Source organism: Podarcis cretensis (assembly GCF_951804945.1).
Source record: "Podarcis cretensis genome assembly, chromosome: 5".
NCBI lineage: Eukaryota > Metazoa > Chordata > Lepidosauria > Squamata > Lacertidae > Podarcis > Podarcis cretensis.
The window spans coordinates 40206371-40232449 of record NC_137174.1 but is presented as its reverse complement, the minus strand read 5'-3'; the positions used below and the strand labels follow the sequence as shown (position 1 = coordinate 40232449).

The following is a 26079-nucleotide window of genomic DNA, read 5'->3' as shown; positions in this document are numbered from 1 at the left end:
TCAGGTTAAGAACTTTGCTTCAGGATAAGAACAGAAATCGTGCTCCGGCGGCGTGGCGGCAGCAGGAGGCCCCATTAGCTAAAGTGGTGCTTCAGGTTAAGAACAGTTTCAGGTTAGGTACGGACCTCTGGAACGAACTAAGTACGGTACCACTGTAGTTTGTATCCACAGGACAGTCTTAGCACAAAGATTTAGACTTATGAGTCATAGGATCATTCTTATGAATGAACTGCTTCCCTACAAATCTGTGAACTGCACGTGTTGGATCCATGCTAATATGTGGATCGGGGCATAATTATCTTCAGATTCCACACGAATACAATACCAAAATATGTATTTTAGGATAAGTTTAGAAGTACAACCCTTGATGTAAAATTTGTATTGAATTACAAATCTTTGTACCGTTTCTTTAAATAAAAAAATCACAGATGAATGCAAATATGGGACAGAGTGGACATATTATCCATCCTAACTAAAAGCATTCTTTCTCGAAGGAAAACAGTTCTCACTTACAGCAGCCTTGCCCATTTCAGTAGGAGTAGAGCTGTGTTTTATTGTAGCAGAATTGACAAGTGCTTATATCATTATACATATCTAACATTGCATTAGGTGAATGTCAGTGTCAGATAAGATCATGGTTTTGTCAATAGAAGGGAAATATCGTTCCAACTAAAGTGAGCCAGTTTTCGAGCTCTAAAAATTGATTTTTATAGCTCTTCTTGTAATCCTTTCCCTGAATTACATATATATTATTGATGTGGTCTTTCTTGCCATCTTAATATCTGCTGACATGGTAATTAATTTAAAAAATACAGCTTTTTTGTTGTTGTTCCTGTGGCACTATATTGAAATTAAAAGTGAACTCGCATATTAGTTAAACGGTGCTGGCAAATGCCCTGAGTATTAAGATGATTACCTAAGCCTCTTGACAACACCTTTCATCTTGTTGTTTGCTATTTGACCTTTTGAAATGTTTTTTTGTATTATTAATAGGTTTTGGTTATTATATTTTTTTTCTAAAAAAGCAAGAGGTTCAAGAATATGATAAAGTTGAGCTTTTTAATGTCAGTGTTACAACATTTCAGACGTGTCAGTGAAAGCACTTTCATTAGGCCTTTTTCATTTGCTCCTAGATTGTCATCAATTATGTTTCCCCTTTAAGGAAGGGTTGTTTCTAGACAGTCCTTTCTAGATGTGTTCTGCAGCCGTGCTCAGAAGTACAGGGCAGGGTTCTTCTAAGAAATTCCAAGAACTATAGAACATGAGAAGAGCCCTGGTAGGACAGGCCAAAAACTTACCTAATCCAGAACCCTGTTTTTTCTCACAGTGACAAACCAGATTTTTACTACTGTTACCAACAAGTGGTCTTCCAGGGTTAGGCACGCCATGGTGACTAGTAACCAATGAAAGCGTTACCCTCCATGAACTTGTCTAATACCCTTTTAAAGCCATGCCTGCTGTGCAAAGAAGTACCATATTTTTTGCTCTAAAGGACGCACCAGACGATAAGACGCACCTAGTTTTGGGGAGAGGAAAACAAGAAAAAAAATATTCTGAATCCCAGAAGGTCTCGGCGGCCACCCCCAGTCACCAGTCTAGCTGCCGCGTTCTGGATTAGTTGTAGTTACCTTCAAAGGTAGCCCCACGTAGATTGCATTGCAGTAGTCCAAGCGGGAGATAACCAGAGCATGCACCACTCTGGCGAGACAGTCTGCGGGCAGGTAGGGTCTCAGTCTGCGTACCAGATGGAGCTGGTAAACAGCTGCCCTGGACACAGATTTGACCTGTGCCTCCATGGACAGCTGTGAGTCCAAAATGACTCCCAGGCTGCGCACCTGGTCCTTCAGGGGCACAGTTACCCCATTCAGGACCAGGGAATCCTCCACACCTGCCCGCCTCCTGTCCCCCCAAAACAGTACTTCTGTCTTGTCAGGATTCAACCTCAATCTGTTAGCTGCCATCCATCCTCCAACTGCCTCCAGACACTCACACAGGACCTTCACCGCCTTCACTGATTCTGATTTAAAAGAGAGGTAGAGCTGGGTATCATCCGCATACTGAGGAGTCTGCTTGTCAAACAGACGTTTTCACCCTCTTTTCACACTGTGTTCCCTCCTCAGATCTGCTCCAGAGGGTTGGGAAAACCCACTAGAACAAAATTTAAGGGGGTGCACGAGCAGAGGAGAGAGGGATAACATTGCTTTGCACAAGAGAAATATTTGTGCTGATGGAATGTTTGTGTAGAACTACACAGGATACAACGCTTTGTAGCTGAGGGAAGTCCTTTTTTTACCTTAAAAATATGCACAGTGATTTCTTTAAAAATAAAAAACAAAAAAGACAGTTGTCTGGCATATGGTAGGCACCCTCCCCATTTTCCCATGCTTACAGGAAAGCCCAGCAGAGGATTTCATTGGGTTTTTCAAGAAATACAAGCACCCAGGAAGGCTGCAGAGTAACTAGATAGATGGTTTCTAGACTGAAAGACAGGACACTCACAAGCATTCATTTGATTACCATGAAAGTAAGGCAGTCCTGCATCCCACCCACGAGAATTTCACTTAAATGTTATCTCATTATTTTTGGATAATATTTCCTTATGGAGAACAGGTACTTTAGACCAGGCACATTACAGATCTATCAGTAAAACCATCAGTATGGAGCACTGTTTTGAAACTTTTGCCATTCCACATGCCTTCACTGCGTCTTGGCGAAGGGGCCAAGGACTGAGCCAAACACTCCCCCTGGGGGAAGAGAGCTCCATAGTTGTCCCATCACAACAGAGGAAACTCGGCCCTTGTGGTGGGCACTTAGAAGAGGGTTTCTCAAGAGTGTGAGTTCATGCATGGTGATAAATTCCTGTAAGCATTTAATCATCTTATTTGTCCCTATATTCAGCAATATAAGTCTGGTGTCTCTTAATCCAAACATTCTCTTTCCTTTGGAGCTGAAAAATGTTTCCTAACTATACTTTCTATAAAGAGCAAATAAAAAATCCAACATCCTCTATCCGATAACCTTTCTGTGACCTTCATTCTGGAACCACATTGAGATCCCTTTCTTGTCATTTCGAAAGGGGGGGGAGTTAGCATCCTTCATGTATGCAAACACTCCTATTGTCTCTACTTATCTCAACTGCTTTCTAAACCTTTCAGGGAGGATACATAATGTGAAAAGAATTGTTTAGGCTTGCATGTTGAGACCTACTGCAGCTTTATTCTTTTACTAGATTCAAATTGAAATAGACTCTGGCTTCAAAGTTTAGATTATCTTGAAAGTAGGACAAGTCGTTTAAGCAACAACAAAAATACCACCAAACACCAACACCAAAGTGATACAATTAGTTGGTTGCGTTGTTTGGCCTCTTGTCAAAGCTACAGTATTTCTTGTCTTAAAAGCATTTATTTATTTCTTTTTTTTAATGTTAAATAATTGCCATGCTCTTCTATAAAGGCAACTTTATAGATGTCATGGTACGTTTTTGTGTCAGCTGCCTTAGTAGATTTAATATGCAGTATGGGACTTTCAGAACATTACAAAGCTCCCTTTAAATACATTTCGAAAAGAGTTTAAACTCTTCTCTGCGTCGCAATGGCTTTGCTTTTGTGCTTGAATTTTGTACTAAATATTTGCTCATTATTATTATTTCCGTGTGTGTGTGTGTGTGTGTGTGTGTCCTTTCAGTGTGTGTGTGTGTGTGTGTGTGTGTGTGTATTCCTCTTTCATTGTTAACATCAAATTACCCTGCAACACTGTTTAATGTCACTGCCTTCATTGGTACACAAAGCACACCCATGGTGGGAATTGCCAGCTCTCGGAAAAATAGACATATAAACATGAGAGTAGATAAAATATTAATCTTTAGCCTCCCAAGTTTTCTATACAATTTCCATGTCTGTGCGAATTAAATAATGTTGACCTCCAAATTGTTTCTTCCCTTAGATATGTGACAATGCTGCTTCTTTCTTTTTTCTCCTTCCATTCATCCTGTTTGGCCTGAGGTTGGGATTTTTGTTTTGTTTTGTTTTGTTATTCATTAAAAAAAAAAAAAGAGTGAGAGAAGAACCCCCTTTTCATTGGTGTCAAGCTAGGATGAATCGGCCAGGGGAAGCATGTTTATAGACTGTGTGAAGAACTTTGTCTTTGTGTGGGAATGTTGGTGACACTGTTACTGCTTGCCTGAATGAACTGCGATGACGTGGGTAATAAGGTATCCTGCTGAGAGCCACAGCAGGCCCTTCTCAGACCTCCCACTTAATGCCATTCAGCTCCAGCCCAGTGTAGCTAATTTTTCCCATTCCCTCAATTCTTTTGGCCCCCTTACAAACAGAAAAGTCAACTTTTCACACCGAAGGCGAGATAAGTGCTTTAGGAAATAATCTTGTAAACAGAATGTTACCTTCTGACCTGCAGCTGATACCTTGACTCGGGACAAAACCCACTAGCCTATTGCATTAGACATGGCTATTAAAGGAATAATGCAGCTGATCCTCCTTACAAAGTGCGCTGAGAAATGGTTTAGCCAGATCACTGTGCCTCTTGTCACACTGAATCATGTTCAGCAGCTCCCCAACACACACACACACACAGAGCTGATACGCAACTGCTTCCTTCTTCCATCACCCCTCCCCAAAATCCTGTCCATCTCGGTTGCAGTATCTGAGGGAATAAGTGGCGAAAGCCAGCTGCATCTCTCCTTGTCTTATTATTCCCTTGGAACGCGGAAATGAACTTGAGGGCATAAAATACATACTGCAGAAGCCAGAAAAAATCCTAAGGACCTTAAACTACCTTGCTGCAAATTTTGAGTGGCATTTATGGAATAAAGTTTAATTACTTTAAAGATTACATTTCACCTTTTTTGCATATGAAGAAATAGGTAGGCATGCCTTTAATGTACTGAAAATTAGTCAGAAAAGTTGTACTAAATTAATACCGTAAGTCAGACCTCAGTCCTAAATGTATTCATTAGGGAGTAATGCGCTGAGATTTACTTCTATGTAAACATGCATTGGATTGTGGTATAAGTAGATTCATAAATTGAATCTGTCAATTTAGTTTTCTATCAGTTTTTCAGTGTTAATTTCAGTTTACCACATTTTCTACACTGGCTTGTGATTTATGTTTTCAAAAGTCCTTCAGAAAAATCATTAGCATTTTAGCACACATTTCTCCTAATGGACACTTTTTTGCATACCGTTTTGTCTGATACACAGATTTTTGAAATCATCCCCCCCCCAATGTAATACTTTTTATGTTAGATGCATACTTTCCATATATGTGCATTTTTTGTACCCATATCTGATACTAAACTTCTGTAAAAATCATGTTTTCCCATCCCCAGCTTGTCAGTACTGAAGGCAAAATAGTAAAATACTGGCTGTCTAAAGTTGCTGCATCTTCTTTCTTACTTCTTCTTTTAAATAACTAGATTCCTCTGACATTTTTTAATAATAATAATAATAATAATAATAATAATAATAATAATAATAATAACTTTCTGAAAGGGTTTGAACTCCCAAACATATATTATTTGCTTAGAGAGGTTGTTGTTGTTGTTGTTAAGGAAAGCCCTAAAGTACCAATTATTAATGTAAAACTTTAATCACTTAAAACATCAGGAAAAATATTGGCCACCCTTGGAACAATAGTAGCCATCTCCCCCCCCCCCGAAAAAAACTCTACCCCACCTTCTTACCATCCATCCATCCATTGTTGTTCTGCAGAATGTATTCAGACATGTACCAGCTCTAAACAGACAGAAACATACACAAATCCTGATATGAGTCTGTTTTGCCTTTCTTCTATAGCCTTGGTGAATTGTCTCCAGGTAACTTGACAAACCTTAAGGCATACCAGACTTGAGTGAATGTGTGACTGCGATAGTGGGTCTTAATAATATTTTTTTAAAAAAGATAAGACTTTGAAAAGTAAAATTATGAATGCAACCCCAAAGCAGTGATTGATTACCCTGTGTATATTCTTCCCACTTGAACAAAGCAGTTCATCACAAGTGAGTCCTGAAAACTGGAATTCCATTGGAAACCAGACTCCGCTTTCATTAAGCGCCACAATGAGAGTGCTAAAATGTGGGCCACAGAGGTATAGTTTCAGTAGCCCACTCTGGTATGAAGCTTCTGGATGGCCACTGTCTCCTTACCACAAGGTGTAGTGATGGCTACCAACTTAGACAGCTTTCAGTGAGGATTAGATCCATTCATGGAGGAGATGGCTGCCAATGTCTGGTGTGCATATCAAAGGACATACGCTTCTAAATGCCAGATGTTGGAGAGCATAAGTGGGAAGACTGTCCTTGCAGTTACGTCTTGCTCGCAGGCATCTAGTTGGCCACTGTGATAACAGGATGCTGGCCTAAATGATCCTTTGGTCTGGGCGCTCTTTGTATGTTCTTATGTTTCCCCTAATCCTCCTCAACGGGATGCTGAGATTAATTTGAGATAACGCCGACCTAATCACCTTGGAGGAAGCATGGGATTCCAGTGTAATGAATGTAGTGTTCAGTTTTAAGTAGAAATTATGCATATCTGTGTTTAAAGGGCTTATTGATTTGTTCCATTTAGAGTAATGATTTAGAAATTCCTCCATTTCTTTACTGGCAACATCAGCATAATCTCCTTTTCAAGCACGCTTTATGATGTCTCATCCGTTGAGATAAATTTGAAAGGTTCCCCCCCCCCTTCCCTGTGCCTTGAAAGTACTGTATTCGTTATTATCCTTTTTCAGCGCTTACTTTAAAGCGGGAAAGCGAGTATCAAGGGATTGCAGGGCTGCACTTTCCCCCTTGCCCCCTATTGTTTCAGTGCTTGCATTTTCACTTATGCAGCGGGGAGACTGCTGTATTCATGGAGTTCCCTGAGTGATTTAGAACCCGGGAAGATCAGCATTCTACCGCACACAAGAAGACTCCATGAGCCAATGAAACTCCCCGTTGCAAAAGCGACCACATGTTAGTTGCCTACACAAGCTTTTAGTGATACTGAAAGCGCAGCCCCTTGCTACTCATTTCCCCTCTTTACAGGTAATAACTGAGGAGGCCCTTGTCATGAAATGAACTCCATCAGTGCATTGTGACTCTGAAATTCCATTTATGTCCATGTTAGTATAAATAATGGAATAAACTGGTCAGCTGCCTACAACCTCTTAACATTTGCGTGCCCTCCACTTCAGCTTTCATTCAAATTTTTCTTTTTTAGAAAAGCAAGTTGTGGAGGGAAATTTGTGGATGGGGCATAGTATGGGAGACTGTCTCTCAGTTATGCTGAGCTCAGGCAGTACTTGTAATTTACTGAGGGTCAAAGTCAGGAATTCATATTGCAGTTTTATGGTTCATAAGTTAGTCAGTTTTGAGTATGGATTTTTATATTTGCTACAGCCGTTGCTGCAAATATTGAACTGAGTAAGAGTACTTAATGTGGCATGTGAATCATTGTTGAACAAGAAGGGAAGGCACCATCACAGATCTAACAACAGCAAGCGAGTGGATCATAATTGTGATAGATGGTTGCTTTCCGTCCTGCCCCCACCCCCGCCAGAATATTCACCTATGGAAACACTTCACAAAGCATATGTTGGATGTGACAGATACATTTAAAAACATGGAATGTTGAGACTTAACTGCAGAACTACACTTTTTCTGGCTGTGGGCTGATTCAGACATAAGGCCAAACCCTTGAGTTGGTTCTACATCAACAAGGCCAGAAGTACCCTCAGGTTCAACCACTTCTCCATTCTTCTTCCCCTCATGATCCACTGTTTCTGGCTTCCCTTCCTGCTTTAAAGCAAACCACTGTTTCTCAATTCACTTGAACAAGCAAGCTGTGATTTGCATGTCACCTAATCAGCCAGGTTTATAAGCAACATAGTTTTGCCTCAATTCAAGAACAAAGGGAGGAAACTGAGGCAGTATGGAGAGAAGGAGGGGATGGAAGCATAGCAAGATACTATGGACATGGGGTTCTTCAAGCTTGTTCACAAACCATGGTTTGGTGTGTTGCAGCTGAAACAGTCCAATGACATTTTCTGATAGTGATTTTTGACTATTCTTCCTGCATGTTCAGTTAAAATGTTAATAGTCATTGTTCCCTGGAGGGCATTAGGTCACTCAGTCTGATTGCTGATATCATAAGTAACTCAAATATAGTAGCATTACATATAAAGGATGTGTACACTTGTGAAGAAATCTATGACCTGGAGCATGAAAAGCAGATGGATAGTATATGGGTAAAAATTGTAGGAGAAAGGAACAACAGTGACCTTACTATGGGTGTCTGCTATAGACCACCAAGCCAGATGGAAGATGTGGATGATGCCTTACTAGAGCAGATTACCAAACATTCAAAACAGAGAGAAATAATAATCCTGGGGGACTTCAACTTCCCTGGTATCTGTTGGGACTCAAACTCTGCCAAGAGTGTAATGTCTGACAAATTCCTCCATTGCCTCGCTGACAATTTCATTTCCCAGAAGATGGAAGAACCAATAAGGGGATCATCTATCTTGGACCTGATCCACACCAATAGGGAGGAACTGATTGATGAAGTGGAAGTGCTTGGAAACTTGGGAGGAAGTGAGCATGTTCTCCTGGGTTTCAGGATACAGAGGCAAAGGAAGCTGCCTTATATTCAGCATGGGTTCAGCAGCATTATCTATTCTGCCTAGCAGTCATACCAGCCCAAAGAGATGGAGCAGCAAATGGTGGCCTTATTCTAGTGGTGGGCTCCTTTAACTTGATCGGTTGTGGTAGCGTCATCGGATTGGGTTGTAAGTCTTGCAGATAAATTACAGTATTTTTGGTAATGCAATGCGGACATCAGATAAGAACTATGTGAAATAGAATCAGATCCTCCCACTGTGAAACATTAAATTAATGCTGGTGACATGACTTGGCTGCTTCCTTTTTTACACCATTGAAATTTATCACTCCATTGGGTGATTAATTGCAACCTTTTATAGGAAATTTTGATTCATGGCATGTTCAAAAGGAAACTGTAATGTAGGATTACAATGAAGCAACTTCTAAAGCTCTCCTGGTCAGTTGGGGAGGGGAACACCCTCCTGAATATATTTGATATTTGATGAGATGTCGAGATTTATAGTTGTTAACTGCTAAAACCTAAAGGAGTACATGCTTTTCATATGCTGCTTCTTCAAACCCATTCATCTCTCTGAGATCACTCGAAGCAAGGCTGCAGATCGAGTTAATCTGGCAGCATATTCTGATGCCCCCCACCCACCCTCTAGAAAATTGCTTAACACAAATTATTTTACTAAGCAGTAGGTCAGTTCGATGTATTTATTTCATGCCTTCAGGATTTCCTGTTTTTTGCAACAGGTAGTTTTCCCGGGAGCAAAACTATTCCTATAGTCCATGTTTAACTTCGTCTTAAAGTATCAAAACTGTCATAGAAACAATATTCCCCATCACTCCAAAGCTATAGCATCATAATATTTTTCACCTCAAAAAATCTCATAAATCTCTTTTCAAATTTGCCTACTTCAATCTGAGGTTCATTCCTAAGGAATATACGGGGGGGGGGTAATACTAGTTATACTAGTAGTAATATTGCTACTACTGCTACTGATAGTAGTAGCAGTAGTATAGCATGGATGGAACTCTGAACAGGAGCACTCGACACTGCAACATTTTGTGACAGCCTATACTTCCAAATTTCTTCACAATAATGGACTTCAATCAGCACCTGCAAGAAACTGGTTTATTTATGATCAGCTGTTTGCCTTGCCTGATACAGTCGGTGCTTCTACAATGATACCTCTGGTTACGAATGCTTCTGGTTATGAACGCTTCAGGTTACAAGCTCCGCTAACCCGGAAGTAGCTGCTCCTAGTTGTGAACTTTGCCCCAGGATGCGAACGGAAATTGTGCACCAGAGGCCCCATTAGCGAAAGCACGCCTCAGGATAAGAACAGTTTCAGCTTAAGAACGGACCTCCGGAACGAATTAAGTTCGTAACCAGAGGTACCATTGTATTTTTGATAGGAGGGCAGAGGCTAAGTGACGAGAGACACTGTCCACATCAGTGGCTAGCCTTTACACTTTTTGTTGCCTAATCTAGCAACGAAAAAGGTAAACTCATCTGGTCGCATGCAGACACACATGCAAATATGAACACCTGCTCATCAATGTTTTCTTTAAGTGGCAGAGAAGCTCCTCCAGGTTGGCTCCAGGCATCCTAGATCAAGGGTGTGCAAAAGCTAGATCTGGCTGTATTGGTAGATCACTGGCTGAATTTCAGTAGATCAACAAGGATTTCTGATTCTGGATTGTTTTAACAATATCAACAATTGAATGACATGCACCCCCCCCACCACCCTAAATTAAATAATGCTAAAATGAAGAAAGCTCGGTGTGGCCAGGAGTGGTTGGATCCCACCAAGTGGATCCCACAATCGTCAAGTCTTCCTCTCCCTGTCAGTCTACCTTAGTTCTTCTAAGGAACTTGTGCTCTTGCCCAGCCCCACCTTGCAGACCCTCTTCCCACCAGGACCTTGGCAGGGTTTCAGTGACAGAGCCGTGAGCATGCACATGTGATCTCTTTGCAGTTACAATTCTGGGTATTGTTTTTAAAGTGAAGGTACTTTACAGATTCCTTTCTTTCACATACAGCTGAGCATACTGCATTTAATTCTTTTCCCCCTCTATTGTGCCTTTTCAGAATTATAGATCAGCGGTTTGAGAGAGTTTCATATTTTGTCTTTGGAGATTTCAACTTTCGACTGGATGCAAAGTCAGTGGTAGAGGTAGGACCTCCTTTTCTTCTTTACATCTGGACCCCATTGAAAATTCTTCAGGTTTTTTAGCAAAAATGCTTAAGAAAGTTAACTGGCTTTTAGGCTTGCAGAAAAATGCTCAATAGACCAAGCTGGTCACAGCCATCAAAAATATTCCATCTGTTGCAATGCTACCAGTCCATCCATGAAGTCCAGCATAGATGTTCTGGGTAGTGACTTTGTGGCCACTCAGTCAGGGCTCCAAAGGCCACATCATTCTGGTCCAGCTCTGGAGATTGGAGATAACTATAATTGGGTCAGAACTGGACTGTGTATACTTTGATATTGATACATTAGTCAGCTAGTGAATTTGTGGCTGAGGTGGGATTTGAAGTAAAGACCTTTCAGGTTCACAGTTCACATTCTCCATAGTATTGACATTCCTGAATTTGCCGTTTCCCACACAGTAGTTTCCACACAGCTTCCACAGAAATTTCAGCTCAGATTTTCGGTTTCAAATGGGTGTATTTGTTTTAAAAAGAACAAACCTCTCATCCCTTCCCTTTTCCCCTCCCTGCGATAAATCATAGGCAGCTTGAGAATCGCACAACAAATTTCCTATAATGGGAAATCCTCCTAATAACCTACTCTAATCCTGATGTGGCTATTTTCATTTCCAGAGTGCTTTATGAACATTAATTAATGTTATGCTGCAACCATACATCTAAGGTTAGAGACAAAGAGTGCAACTTGTGCATGAATCAAACTTTTACACGTGTCAACAGTACCAAGCTATAAAAGAATAATTGCATGCCCTTTGCAATGTCTTAATAAAAGAACCTGCTTTGTGATCATGTAACTTAACTCTGTGAGCAGTGTTAACTTTGTTTACAGAGAGCCTCCAGAAGGAAGGGTCCATAAAGTTTCCTGGGAATCCAAATGGGGAGGATTCAATGAACTCACTTGCCTGCTTTCCAGGAACAAGTATCCCTTCCCAGTCTGGCAGGTGACTGTGCTTCTAGGAAAAGCCATGCCCGCTTTCCTCTCCCCCCCCCCTTTTTATTTGTGGAAGAAAGGAGTGATGGTATCACTTCTAAGTGCTGCTGGCATATGTTCACACAATCCAAATGGGAAGGGAGAGAGAGAAAGAGAGAGCCTGCCTGTAGGAAGCCAAGCCCAGAACTTTCCCCTGTAGCTAGGACTTTATCCATGAATGCATATTGTTAAATGCCATGAGTTACTGTGCTGGGAAAAATACTAATGATTTACCTCCAACTATGAAACATGTGCACAGAGGGGGATTTTCCTATGATGACTTCTTTACCTGCAGAAGTCTTCCCTGGGATGGGGGAGGTGTGCTATGATGCCAGGATGTGCATAAATAGCTTTTCGCCCTCTCCACTTTTAAGCCCACGTGTGTTCCTTTTCGTGCATTAATAGGGCTGCCATGACGATTGTAACATGGCTAAACCAGATTTCATTGGGGCAAAGGTGGTGTCGAAGGACCTGATGGAGCCACTATATTATTCAGCCTACCTGTAGGCTTATTCAAACATTGCACTGACTACAGGTACAAGGCATCTCTACACATGTTCAGGTGTTAGTTGGTGTGAAAGAGTGTACACTGGTTGATTTGTACAGCTGAACTGTTGTGTACAAAGATTGTTAAAGTAATGTGAGTGTCCCTGTATGTTACCGATTTGACACTCAAGCCAACTAGCGAATGCTGCTTTGTCATAGTATCCAAGCTCTGAAGGTAACCTATAAATTAGCTCTTTCTTCTCTCGTGAATGTAAGTAGCTGTAAAAGACTCCCCCCCCCTTCTTCACCTCTTTGTTCCACCCATTTGGAAATATTTTCTTGTGAAATGATTCTGCCAAATGTTTAGGTAATACAAGAAGATGCAAGCGCCAAATTTGATGCATTGAACTATTAGATCTGCCTACCTAAACAGCAACACAAGGCAGTATATTTCCAAAGACATTCTCAGCAGGGCTACTGAAAGAGAAGATATATGGGTTGTTTCAAAAATAGATTTTCTTATGCTCATACAGAGTAACATAAATCAGTTGGCACCTTATTGGCCATATTAAATTGTAATTAAGAAGCAATAAATCATCATTCAGGGTTTTAGGTGCAGGAGGGAAAAGACTTCTCCAAAGCATTAGACGGACCGTTTTTGCTATGAAATTCTGTTCCACTATCCACGAGAGAGAGCCACAGGTGGTCAAGGAGAAATGCACTTATAGGTCACAAAATGTGCCTTGTCAAACTGAAAATGAATCAAAAATTATAAAATGCGGAACTGGATCTTTGTCATGATGGTCTAGATAGAGCCTTGCACAATCACTGAGGTATGGTATGTGCAGAGCACAAATACATGTGAATTGCAGTATCTCCATGAAGACAGCAAATGAATGTGTCTGCAGATCTGCCTCTTTGAAATAAATACAGCAACACTTGGGGGTGAGTGTTCTGTACGTGGGTCAAATGCGAATTGGGCATCCAAATCCATTCTAGAGGGCTGCAAAGACGAGAAGGCATCCTTAGAAATTCATCAGGAGAACTAAGTGCATTCTTATGTGATATGAGGATTGGGTATCCTCAGGCCTGGAGGACAAATGTGGCTCCCAGACCTCTCTCTCTGGCCCTTGGGACTTTCCCAAAACTCTCTCTCCAGGCCACATCCCTTTGCAGCTGTTTTTGTCTGGCTGGAATGAGCTCTTGAACTCCAACCAGGCTCTTGCTTAATTGGGGGGAGAGTATAGAAAAGATTGTGTGGACATGCGCGGAAACTAACCTGTTACGCAAAATTAAACTTCACAATTGCTTCTCTCTCCACATTTTTTTCTGGCTCTGCTCACCACTGGCACGTGGCCCCTGGAAGCTTGTTCAATAGGGAATGTGGCCCTTGGGGTGAAAAGGTTTCCCATTCCTGTGCTAAACAATTGGAAGAATACCTAGTCATCTAAATTATACTTGATTTGTGTATTGTAACTTCATTAAGCTTTTTAGCATTATATATATTACTATCAAAAGATATAGATAGGTAGCCGTGTTGGTCTGCCATAGTCAAAACAAAATAAAAAAATTCCTTCCAGTAGCACCTTAAAGACCAACTAAGTTAGTTCTAGGTATGAGCTTTCGTGTGCATGCACACTTCTTCAGATACACTGAAACAGAAGTCACCAGATCCTTCTAAATAGTGGGACGGTGGGGAGGGGTATTATTCAGAAGGGAGGTGGGAATGGGTGATAGGCAGATAGCTGTGATGAGCCTGTTGACGACTCTTAACGACTGCAATAGGTCTTACAGGAAAAAGCAAGGGGTGAGAAGGTGAAAAATGGCTTTGTCATGTGTAAAACAGTGTCCTTCAGCTCTCTATATTGGACAAACAGGCCAAACCTTATGCCAAAGGATAAACGGACATAAATCTGACATCAGGAATCACAAGACAGAGAAACCAGTAGGAGAACACTTCAATCTCCCAGGACATTCTATACAAGATCTCAAAGTAGCTGTTCTATTACAAAGGAATTTCAGAAATAGACTGGAAAGAGAAGCTGCTGAATTGCAACTTATTACCAAACTTAAAACCATGGAGAGACCTGGTCTTAACAAAGACATTGGATTCTTATCTCATTATACATGACAAAGCCATTTTTCACCTTCTCACCCCTTGCTTTTTCCTGTAAGACCTATTGCAGTTGTTAAGAGTCGTCAACAGGCTCATCACAGCTATCTGCCTATCACCCATTCCCACCTCCCTTCTGAATAATACCCCTCCCCACCTTCCCACTATTTAGAAGGATCTGGTGACTTCTGTTTCAGTGTATCTGAAGAAGTGTGCATGCACACGAAAGCTCATACCTAGAACTAACTTAGTTGGTCTTTAAGGTGCTACTGGAAGGAATTTTTTTATTTTGTATCAAAAGATAGAAGGAGATTTTAAGCAGCCAGGGAAAGGAAAAATTCAACTGTTTGTCCTATCAAGTCATTTGTAGCTGTTGCATCTAACACTCAAGGCTAGAAGCCCACTCATGGGGTGCTAAGTATGTGATTGTGCCTGCTTGCTCTTTGGAAGAATAGCTTAAGGGGCTAGCTAGCCTATTCATTTGGAGGCTGTGGAGAGGAAGCAGATAGCAGCAATAGGACTACCGCTAGCTCACAGGTGGATCCCACCTTTATCCTTCCCAATGCACCTGAAGAACAACAGCCTGCTAAGGAGCCAGGAGGTTTGGCCAGCTAGCACCATGCACAGAGAGGGAGAGGAAGATCCATGGTGGTAGCTGTTCCCAGGGGGAACCCTACTTATTTGGAGGCTGCTGTGGGTTGTGGATCAACAGCAGAAAACCAGATCCAGTGGATTAGCCCCAAAGCTCATCCTAAGCAATGGTTTGTGGATGGGCTTGTTCCTAGATCTGAGGTTATAGTGAGGGGAGAGGGGACATAACTTGGCTTCCACAAGGAGACTGTTAAAGCCCTTTTCATATGAAGCATTTGATTAAAGAAATGTCTCCTGAACCAGCTGCAGTTCAGGTTTTACAATCTTTCAACTGGGCTTTTTCCCATCTCACCTAACTCTCTGGCTTTCACTCTCACTTCTTGTTCACCGTAGGGAACCGCTACAACCCAAATACATAATATTGCATGGGGCAGGCATCTTTGTGGGGTGGGGTGTCAAATACCTGCCAAGATGCGTTTTCTGCACAAAACAGCGAAAACCGTCTTTATTTTAAACATCTGTGAGCTGCAGCACAGCACTCAAAGCAACATACAAAGTTTTGTCAAGGGTCAAACAGCAGTTTAAAAAGATATATCCACCTGTTGTTTTCTCACTGATAATTCCTGGCAAGGACTTGATGTAGCTCTAATTGACATGGGAATAATTTCCCTGGCGGAGGGGGGGGGGACACCCTTTGTAATGCAAACATCTGCCAGATTGTTAGCTCTAGTGGCCAGTGTGTTGCTGTTGTAATAAGCCACCAAAGTTTAACTTGGAGCTAAAAGCTTTCTGGTAAATCACCAGTCTTCCCTAACTACATTAACAGACTAAAAGAATAAACATCACTTCATTGCTTTGCTACCCTGCACACCTAATCAATGGCTGGATCCTCTAGCCCACTGTTAATTGGTATCTACTCTGTCACAGTTCAGATAATGTAGATGGAGGTTTTAGCTCATTATTCTTTTAATCGTAGCTGCTCCAGCTGTGTTTGCACTAGTGGGGGCATAGCAGCTTTCCTTGTTTGTACCAGTTTGTGGATTAAGGGCAGAACCCTTAAGTATGCACTGCTGTGACGCAACCTCCGTTTGTTTCTGCATCGTTTGAACACAAGTTGTACAGCAGCAGCAACATTTTTGGGTGGCGGCGGGGCAACACGACAGCTTCCCTAATTGGAATGGGTCTTTCAGAAGGCAGATACCCCAGGTCTCTAGTACGTTGCTTTTGCTACAGCCAGACAACGTCTCCACAAAACTTAAATGCTGATCCTATGAGATGCAGGCAACTCTCAACTTACACCAGGGTTACATTGCAGGGATCGCACCTAAAGCCAAATTCATGTGCAGTCAAAACATACTGAGTTCAATGGCAGGTAGGATTGCCAATGTCTTTTTTCTTTTTCTTTCTTTATAAGATATTTATTATTTTATAAGATATTTATTAGCCAATGTCTTTTTTCCACCCAAGCAGCTTCGGCTCTGAATGCACACAAGTTAAATGTGCCTAAGTTTCAAGTTACCTGTATATCACTTCTTACTCCTCAATAGCCCTTTCATTTAAACTTCAGGTGAAGATCTGAATCGAAATGCTGTCAGGTGGTGCTCAGTTGATAAGTGCTGTCTTAACAGTGGCTGTCCTAGTTCAGGAGCAGCCAGCACAGTTCCTTCCAGGTGTTTTTGACTACAATTCCCATCAGTCCCAGCCAGTATAGCTAGTGGTTGAGAATAATATGGGAGTTGTAGTCCACAACATGTGGAGGGGAACCCTATTGGCTACTGCAGTGCTTGTATTTTGGGGAATCCCTTGAATTCAACTAGAGAACTCCTAGCTCTGCAACTTCTCCCATTTGTTAAAGCCGAACTTCAGGTGCTGATTGGGAAGATCTGCATGTATCATTTATACTGCAGAAAGATTGTCAGCTGTTTCATAGGAAGCCAAATGAAAATAGATTCACCAACGTTGAGCAAATTCAGTGTGCAGCATCTCTGTTTCAGCAGGCAAGGAGTTCTGTTCTGTCAATCACAGAGAGAAAGAGAAAGGGGACACATCTTATCTCCACCCTCTTTCATGCCTGTTAATAGGCCACACAAAGTTTTTTTAAAAAAAATAAATATTTTGGCTGATTAGAGTTCTGCATTTTATTGCTTCTTGCTGCATTTCGTTAATCAGAACCCAGGGCCCAACCTGCAAACCTTTGCAGCTGTTTTCAAGATAGTTCCCTACAGTAAATTTGGCAGTGGAATTAGTCCCATAAATCATTCCTTTCCCCCTTAATTCACATGAATGTATGGAAGTGTCAGTGGAAGGGTCACAACCCCTGTCTTTAAATTTGTAAGGCTGCCTACACATTGGTGTCCAGTCCTGGCTGTCATTTTGTGCTTTTAACATGCAGAGGTGCCCTTTCCCCTGCGTTTGTTAGAGCAGCTGTCCTTGATTGATTTGCCTGGCATGAGGGTGGGGTTTGACCTATAGGGGGTTGGCCTTTCTTTCTATAGTGCTTCAGGCAATGAAGCAGGAAACAGCAACTTTTCCATGGAGTGGGCAGGTCTCTTCTCTTAGGAATTGCTAATCAGACTTTCTGCCGTGGTCTTCCACTGTGGCCGAGATGATCAGGTTAACTCCTTGTCCTACGGATGGAGACAAGGCATGTTTTTAGCTGACTTCCTGAGTTTTCTTTTCCATTCTGCTGCTTTGGGGTGGGGAAACAGAGTATTGCTTCCTCTCTTTAAAACTGTCCCATCCATTACTCAAACCAAGCAACTTCCTTTGAAACTGCATTTCTGTTTCACCATTAGAAATAAAAAATAGACATTCCTGCACTGAAATGCATAATAAAAATAGCAATTGTCGTCAGATTTTCTTCTAACTATGCAAGGACATAATTGTATCTATGAAATCCCGTGGCATTATGAAAGTGGTACCATTAAGTAGGACAGCAGAACCAAAGCTAGGACCTAGCCATTTTTAATAATCTGATAATTTTTAATAGCCATGCTCTTAAAGGCATCCAACTCAAAGTGGCCACGAACATAAGAAGTTGCCTTATACAAATTCAGACTCTTGGGGCACAGTTCAGCTAATGCATCACACTAGCAGAAGCCTGAGCAAGGACTTTTGCTAATGTAGTGGGGCTTTCTTCATTGCACTGCTATGCTGGAACATAGCTGTCTAGACTTCCCATTCTAGTTTTCCTCCCTCCCTCAAAGCTGCTGAGACTAAAGTGAAATCTCTCTCGTGATTTGGCTGACCAGCATGATGTAAACAATCGAACATTACTGGCACAGTATGGAAGCTACATTATGACTTCATCTTGAGAGAAGGTAAGAAAGCTGTGAGGTCAGTTGAAATGCTGCTTCAGATGACTAACTATTGGGAAAGATAGGATGTGGAGCCCCAGGAGCAGAGGGACTTACAGGAGCTCCCTAAGAGAAGATTCTAAACCAGGGATAGAGAGAACCTGTCTTAATTCCCATCAGCCCCAGCCAGCATAGCCAATGGTCAAGGATGATGGGAGTTGTAGTCCAATAATATCTAGAGGGCCACAGGTTCCTCATCCCTGCTCTAAAGGTTTGTCTTCCTACCACATTTGACTCCTCAGGGGCAACCTGCCAGATCAGGTGACAACCTCTAGGGTACCATATTCTCTTCCCTTCCCATCTTCCACCCATCCTTGAAGAAGTACCTTCACTCTTATTTCTTTCTCCCCATTCTATTTTTTTGGAGCGCCCTACTTTGTCTGTATCAATTTGGGGTGGTCTAACATGAATTGGGTTACAAATGACATTTCAAATAGACTTAATTAGATGTTTATGTTGAATTATCAATTTGCATCAATGTAATTGGTTGGGGAGGGTGGGGGATCACCATCCGTTTAATTACCTATTATTCAAAAAGCATACAGAGGGCAAATGTGACTCCCAAAAGTCGGGAAATCTCATTTATTTCTTGGCAAACGTTTTGTTACATGAAATGCCAATCAACTGATGATGGATTTTCTGACCCGGCTACAAAATAACTAAAAGATTAATTAAAGACCTTCCAAGATTTTATAAAGTGCACCCAATCTAATTGAATGCATTTTTAAAAGGGATGTTCCTTTCTCTCCCCCTCCCCCAACTTGCCCACTGCACACTTCCAAATGGGCACCTGCTGTTTGTCAGGCTACATTGATGAGGGAAAGGAGTCACAGACTTAGCTGTTCAGAAAGCTGATATGCTGACCCCATTGCTCATCCTCACCTCCTGGCCTCTTGGAGGTGTCAGGTTGGCAAGGAAAAGGGGCTGTTAGCTGAGAGGGAACTATTGATTGAAGACATATGAGTATTTATGCAAATATGACTGATGACTTTGTCAGATAAACCTCATACTGTTTTCAACTTAGATTTCTTTCATTGGGTGAAAGCCTAAACCACGTCCCACTTGCAACCTTGGCATTATCATCCCCATGTTCTAACCAACTGAGCTACTGGCTCTTCCTTCACTTTACCTACCTAACTACTTTGGACCATAATGCTTCTATGATCCTAGGCAGATACCATCTGTGTTGCGCATGAGGCAGCACAAATTGCTTCTGAAGGAAATACAGATAGGTAGACATGCTCTGTTTCCCACCGCTTTTGATTAAATCTGGTCAGTATCATGTTTCATACAGTCAACAATTCAAAACTATTTATCCTTCAGCAATTTGATAGATTAATGTCACTGTGGGGTTGTTGTTTTTTCATATGCAGAACCATAATAAACTATTATATCAGTATGCTAATTTATTTCTGCAGTAATTCAATAAAATAAGTTGTTGTTAAGCTTCATAGTTGAAAATGTCATATTAATCTACAAATGGAAATGTCATCCAGTCTTGCTATGCAGCAAAGATTAAGTGATCTAATGCCTTTCTGAGTATCATTAATGCCTTTGATCCAAGTGTGGCAAATTGAAGAAAAGCCGATGATCTATGTTAGGACGGCCACAGTCTCCTGTATCATGCCAAGGTGTCAAAGTTTGATACCTGACCTGTCTGCTCAACAGTGGGATGTTTAGGGCAACTTTTCATACCAAGTGGGCCACAAGAGTACTTTGACATGGAACCCGCAATCCGCACACTGCCTTGTCATGTGGGAGGAGGCTAAAATTTGACACACCTCAGCCCTCATGCTGCCTTCCCATAGCCGGATAAGCAAGGCGCTGGGCTTTGGGAAGGAGATGCAATCTCTGGCAGGGTCCTAGAGCTGTCCTACCTTCTTCCTAAAGCTGGGAAAGCACTAACTAGGCTTTGGGAATGAGGAGGGAGGACTCTAGGACCATGTCTGAGCCTTCACGCCTGCTTCCTGGACTCAGTGTATCCTTTGGCTCTACTTACCATGACTCCCTGGAATGGACACTTAAATGAAGAAGTTGACTTACAGGGTATCAATCCCCACCACTTCATGCTTAAGTGTTTACACATGTGCAGCCCAATCCTGTGCATAGTTATGCAGACGTAAGCCCCAAAGTTGTGATACACATTTCAAAATTGGGACTGCGTAAGATTGCAGCTTTAATGTGTAACCTGACAGATGCTGTACATGTTTATGGTATGAGTTCTTAAGAGTCGTGGTAAGGGCAACCTTCTAAAGCAACTACCGCCTGCACTTTTGCTCATACATTCTTCTACACTGGGGCTTTGCAGCAACAAATCATGCAGCGTCAATTTGCAGAAGTTTGTTTATTTTTAATTACTTATTTTTTAAAATAGTGTGGATCAGTTTCAATGTGTTTTTTTGAAAGAAAAGTGGCAGCATGGATTTAAAACTTAAACTTTATGGTCCTTTTTAAAAGGGGTTCACATAGGCACCCTATATTGTACAGGATGAAATACTGCATTTCCAGCTCTCTGTTGTCTGGCATCTTGTGCCAGTGTCATTTAAAACAAAAACAAAAAACCCCACCTTTGTTGCATGTTTCTGGAGCAGAAGTATTTTCTGGGATTTGTTTAGCCTCCAGCACAGAACAATTAATTGTGGTAAACAGAGAGAATTGACTACAGTTGACCCCTATTCAAACAGCCTTTCACACTGAACAAAAGGCACAGCCGTGTGGATACTAATGTTGTCACCAAGCTCTCCTGAGGTGGTCTCCCTTCCAGCAGAAATGGTAAATTAATGGAGGCCTGACTGGTACTTGTGGTCAGCCAGGCCAAAATTACTTATATCCTATTATCCATCTGTAAGCAGTTGAAAGAGGGGCCTTCTATTAAAATGGCACGTCCGATGGGAAAGTTCCCTATTCATTTATTCTCAACAGCTACTCCATGACACTTGTTGTTGCTTTCCATTTTCATTTTCTAGCTGCCTTCCCCCACCCTCTAAGGTAGTTTGTGTCCCCTCTTTCCTTCCTCCTCTCATTGATGTGCTCTTTGCACCTCAAATAATGACCAGTGATGTAGAACACAGTGGAGTTTCCTTCCATTTTTGCTGAAGCAAAGCAAAACCCATCCTGGTGGGGGGGGGGCGGGGACCTCAATGTTATTCTTGAGTTGGTTTGTCACTGAGGAGAAACCACTTAATGACTGTCCTACAGACTTTGTATGTAAGTTTATTCCATAGCAGGCAAAACTTCATAGCAAGAGATCTTGAATTCCCACTAGAACCCCCTGCCCACATATCAACTGCTCCCCAAGCCCTTCTTACCTACCGAGTATAGGCAAGGTGAGTTCTTGCACTAAAGAGAAGAACTGTTGCGACAACTCTTTGGATCCTGTGCAAAAGGGCAGCAGAAAACCATTTGCTTGTGTCCCCACCCACCCCATGATATTCCCTAAGAACACCCTTTATTTTGTGCCCATTCTAAAGAATGAGATGAAGTCATTCCAGTGGAAAGGGTAATGAGGAATCTGATAACTCAGCACTAGCGCAAAATGGCTTCTCTGAAGCATAGTTCTCGCCCATAGCAGATGTCTTGGAGCTGAGCTGCTTCAGATTGCCTAGGGGGTGGGAGGTTGGATTGCTTCTGCCTACCCCCCACCCCCAAAAGAACAGCACAAGGTGACTGGTATTAGTCCGAACTAAGCCCATTGCTTTCAGGAACGGACAGAAAACTTGAGCAGTTGACATGATGGTCACCAAATGCTGTCTTCAGAGCGCACAAGTGCTTGTGTGGCTCCTTGCTGTGCATTTGAGCTGGGGGCAATGAAGCAAGCTGGAAGAGGAACACAGGTGGAGGAAAACACATGATGAGTTCACTCAAAGACAAGTTAGAGCCCATTATAGGGCCTACTCTGTGACTGTGGTCAGCACCAGCAAATGAACTGTTACTGGTCATCACAGCTTACTGTAGTTGTTAGCACTACTGGCAGAAAAGGAGTATCACTAAACTCACAACTAAGGCTGGGAGTGCCACAAAGTCTGTAATTACCCTACGGCCATTAGGCACAGTGTCGCTTCCTTGGGGGTTGAATTAAGTGGGACTTACTGGTAACTTCTGAGTAACATGCAGAGGTTTTCACTGTAATCAGTGTCACAACATCTCTACTTCTTTATGGGGTAATGTTTCCAACCAGCACCTCTGATTATCACTGGTAATATAATTCCAGTGGCACATATGCCACCAATGCCATTTAATGAAGTTGGAATGTTTTCTGATTTAGTCTCCTGGAAGCATACACTTTGTCAACATAGGGAAGAAAAGCACCCCTGCTATTACCCCACCTCTGCTGGTACTGGTATGTGCTGATCATGAGGCATTCGACACAAGAAGGCTTAAGCAACCCTTTCAAGCCACAGTAGAGCAGCCTGCCTTCACCCCGTGGTTGCAACGGTTTGGTGTGGTCTTATCTCAGAGTTCTGTGTTGCAAACACGACCTCAGGTGCAATGATAATGTGATGAAGGTTTGTTAGATTAAAAGGTATAAACATCACCTCTGGTAAGAACAGCTTTATTAATGAAGGCAAATTATATCTGTCCATCTGAGGCACCTGCTAAATGTTCATTATAAATTATGGCTGTGGACGTTGTGATGAGTTTCATATTGTCGCCAAGCTTGATCGCCTTCCCAAGGGATTGTATGTTTACTTAACAGCATTTTTATTGTAATTGTTTGTTTTCTGCCGGTGGCAAATCACCTGTCTATGTTCACAGCACGTATGTAATAAGGGTTTTTACATTTTTCTTGTTCCTTCCTGTACTTTCTGTTGACTATTTAAAATTATTCAATCAAGATCCATAGGAAGTGTGTACAATCCTTACGCAAACCTGTCTCTCCTCTTTGTAAAGTTCATTATTGTTATGTAATTATTACTACTACTACTATTATTAAGGAGAACACATTTTGATAGGTAGAACTGGACTCAGCAATGCTGATTACCCATCTCTTCAGCTGCTTTTTTGACACATCCAGTTCCACTCTGATGCTCTCACACTTACTGGCAAGATTCATTGGAGGTTAATTAAATCCATCTTCAAAACAACGATGGGCCAATGAGCCATATCCTCTTTGCAATACTAAATTAAATGATGCCTTTGTTTCTATCTCTATCAAGGAAGGGAGAGTGGGCTTGAATGGACTCGTTCTCGAGCAGGCTTGTGGCAGGACCCTAGAGGGGCCTAGCCACATGTGGTCACAAACCTGCTTTTAATTTGTGATTACAGGAAAGGAGGACACAGTTATCAGTAGGCATGTGGGGTTTTGTTCACCATCAAGATGTGAAAGATGACACCATTTAGGAAAGAGAGAGAGAGAGAGAGAGAGAGAGAGAGAGAGAGAGAGACTTTCCTCTCAGCAGGAAATAGCATGCAGTTCCTCCCTTGCTTCAGATGCAAATTTAATACAAACCTGGTTACGGAGCAGAACAGAATATGAACGATAACTTCTGGCATCGTTTGTGGGCATAATTAAAAGTGTACACAAATTAAACACAATTACTGTGTGCTTTCTAATAGGGCTGAGCGTCATTAAACTAATTAATAATGCAGCTGATGTGCTCTGTGCCGCTGCAATTGTTCCAAGGGTATGTTTTATGCCTTGCATGGTGGCAACTGGCAGCTGGGGACTCAGCTGGCACTGGGTGACAAAGAGTGAGAGCAGTACCAGTAGCGATCGTCTCGGCACCATCCGGGGTAGAGCTGGGTGCTGCCGCCACACCTGCCATTCATCACCTAGATGACAGCGATTGTGATAGATGGCTTTTCGGAAGCTTTTTTCCCCCCTCCTGTGTTACTGCCATTGGGTTTGTTTTATTATCCTCCTCATTGTTATTATTGGTCTCAAGTGTATACATATCTATATTCCTCACCAGGCATATTTGAAAGAGAACGTAGGTTTTGTGAAAAGAGGCCTTAAAAGGCATGCCTGACTTCATCAAGAGTGATCTGGGCAAGGAGAAGGTGTAAACCGTTGCCTTTCCTCCTTCTTGGGAAAATGCACAAAGCACGTTTTTCAGTGCGGCATGTGTTTTAGAATTTCTCCAAAGAAAAAAGGCACACTTGGCTGTTGGTTATCATATCAGGAATTCTTACACCCTGCCCCACCCCCGGTGGATAAGGTCCACTGAAATTAGGGGAACTGTCTTCCGGGTGCAATGCTTATAGACCAGAGTGCTGTCATGTTTAGAAATGACTGGACAGGGGAGTTGCTGGAAGCAGGCGAGCTGCTTTTTGTTCAGCACACTGACAACAGTTACTCAATTGTCCGATTGTTCGGCGCTGTCATCTCCCCAAGTTTCTCCCTGACAACAGGTGGCAGGCACGGATTGAGAAATCTGTGGCGGCGTATCTATGGTAATGGCTTCACACATTTTAAGTGTATGCTCAATTGACGTTTCACATATTGGGGCTGGTTTCCATGACTTCTGTCACATTGCTGCCAGTTGCCTGTGCCTGGAACCCACACCAAAGGGGTAGCTTCTGAATGTGGATGAAGGCTAGCCATTTGCTACCGTTGTCATGTGATACCTGGCTGAGCTGAGGCAGCGGTGTCTGAGGTGTTTATCTGATTAGGATGTAGCCTCTGTAGTGTGGGATCTCTTTAACCCTGGAGGGCTTCCAGACAGCCTTTGTTATTTTTATACGGGCAAGAGCTGAATATGTGTTTTACTTGATTTAGATGTCCATTGTGACACATTTGACAGTCTTCTCTGGTGTAATTGGACCTGTTGATTCCTTGGTCTGGTTTGCAACTTTCCTGTGTGGTGGAGTAAGTTACTGCTACCCAGCATGGTGATTCAAATACACTGAAGGGGCAATAAATACCTGATTGTCTCTGTAGCAAGAGCAGCTACTTCATTATGGGTCTATCTAAAGCATGATGGTTCACCGTACTTTTATTAGCGCCAAGTGTGGTGCATTTTTCTTAATTGTGAAACAGCTTATTCGTCCCATTGTTTTCAAATGTGTATCAATATTTAAGACAGTTTCACTTCCTTCTCACCCCCTTCCCCCCCCCCATCAGTTTTGCTTCCCGGGTTCTATCCCCTACTGCTCCTAATCTACTATACATTTTATATAATTTCTTTCTTTTAATTGCCTGTTTCCACTGTTGCATACCTATCCATCAGCAAGTTATTGAACTGTCCTTTCCAGTAAAGAAAAATTATGGATTTTGTCCACCTTCACCAGTAAAACAGCTTTTTGGAAGGAAACTGTAGAGACGAAAGATCACGCTGACACATAACATCGTAATTCAGACCTTCAGATGAAATTATCTTTCAGTCTTAGCTATTTAATGGTGTAGGGCTTTTACTAAAAATAAATAAATCTCAAGCTCATTCAGCATGTTCTGAGCTCAGCAGTATAATGAGACTGCTCTGTTAGCAAACAGGCCTTGTCTCCCGGCAGCTACTTCTCACTAACCTAGAAATTGGAATATAAAACTTTACAGAGCTCAAAACAATTACATGAAGACCTGGGTTGTTTTGCTGCCTCTTGAAGAAAAGCCACTGGACAAAACACAGTAAAGCTGCAGTGAGGGGGAAAGACCATCTATATTTTGCATCTGCTGTGACCTTTGAACTTTCTGCTTATGGACATGACCACCACAGTTCCTCAGAAGCCCACAGTAGGGTTGGCTGTGCATCCTGCTTTACAAAATATAGTTTGTATTTGAAGGGCTGGCAGTCCTCTCTAGGAAAGAAGTGT

The 26079-nt window shown here is 42.0% G+C and overlaps 1 protein-coding gene across 4 annotated transcripts in view; it reads left to right on the top strand.

The window, feature by feature from the left end:
* Nucleotides 1-26079, top strand: part of INPP5A (inositol polyphosphate-5-phosphatase A) — a 240041-nt gene that overhangs the window by 145053 nt on the left and 68909 nt on the right. For all 4 annotated transcript variants that reach the window (XM_079978457.1, XM_079978459.1, XM_079978458.1 and 1 more), the window contains exon 9: nucleotides 10695-10779. In XM_079978457.1, coding sequence (XP_079834583.1) covers nucleotides 10695-10779 — 85 coding nt within the window. The remainder of the gene's footprint in view (nucleotides 1-10694; nucleotides 10780-26079) is intronic.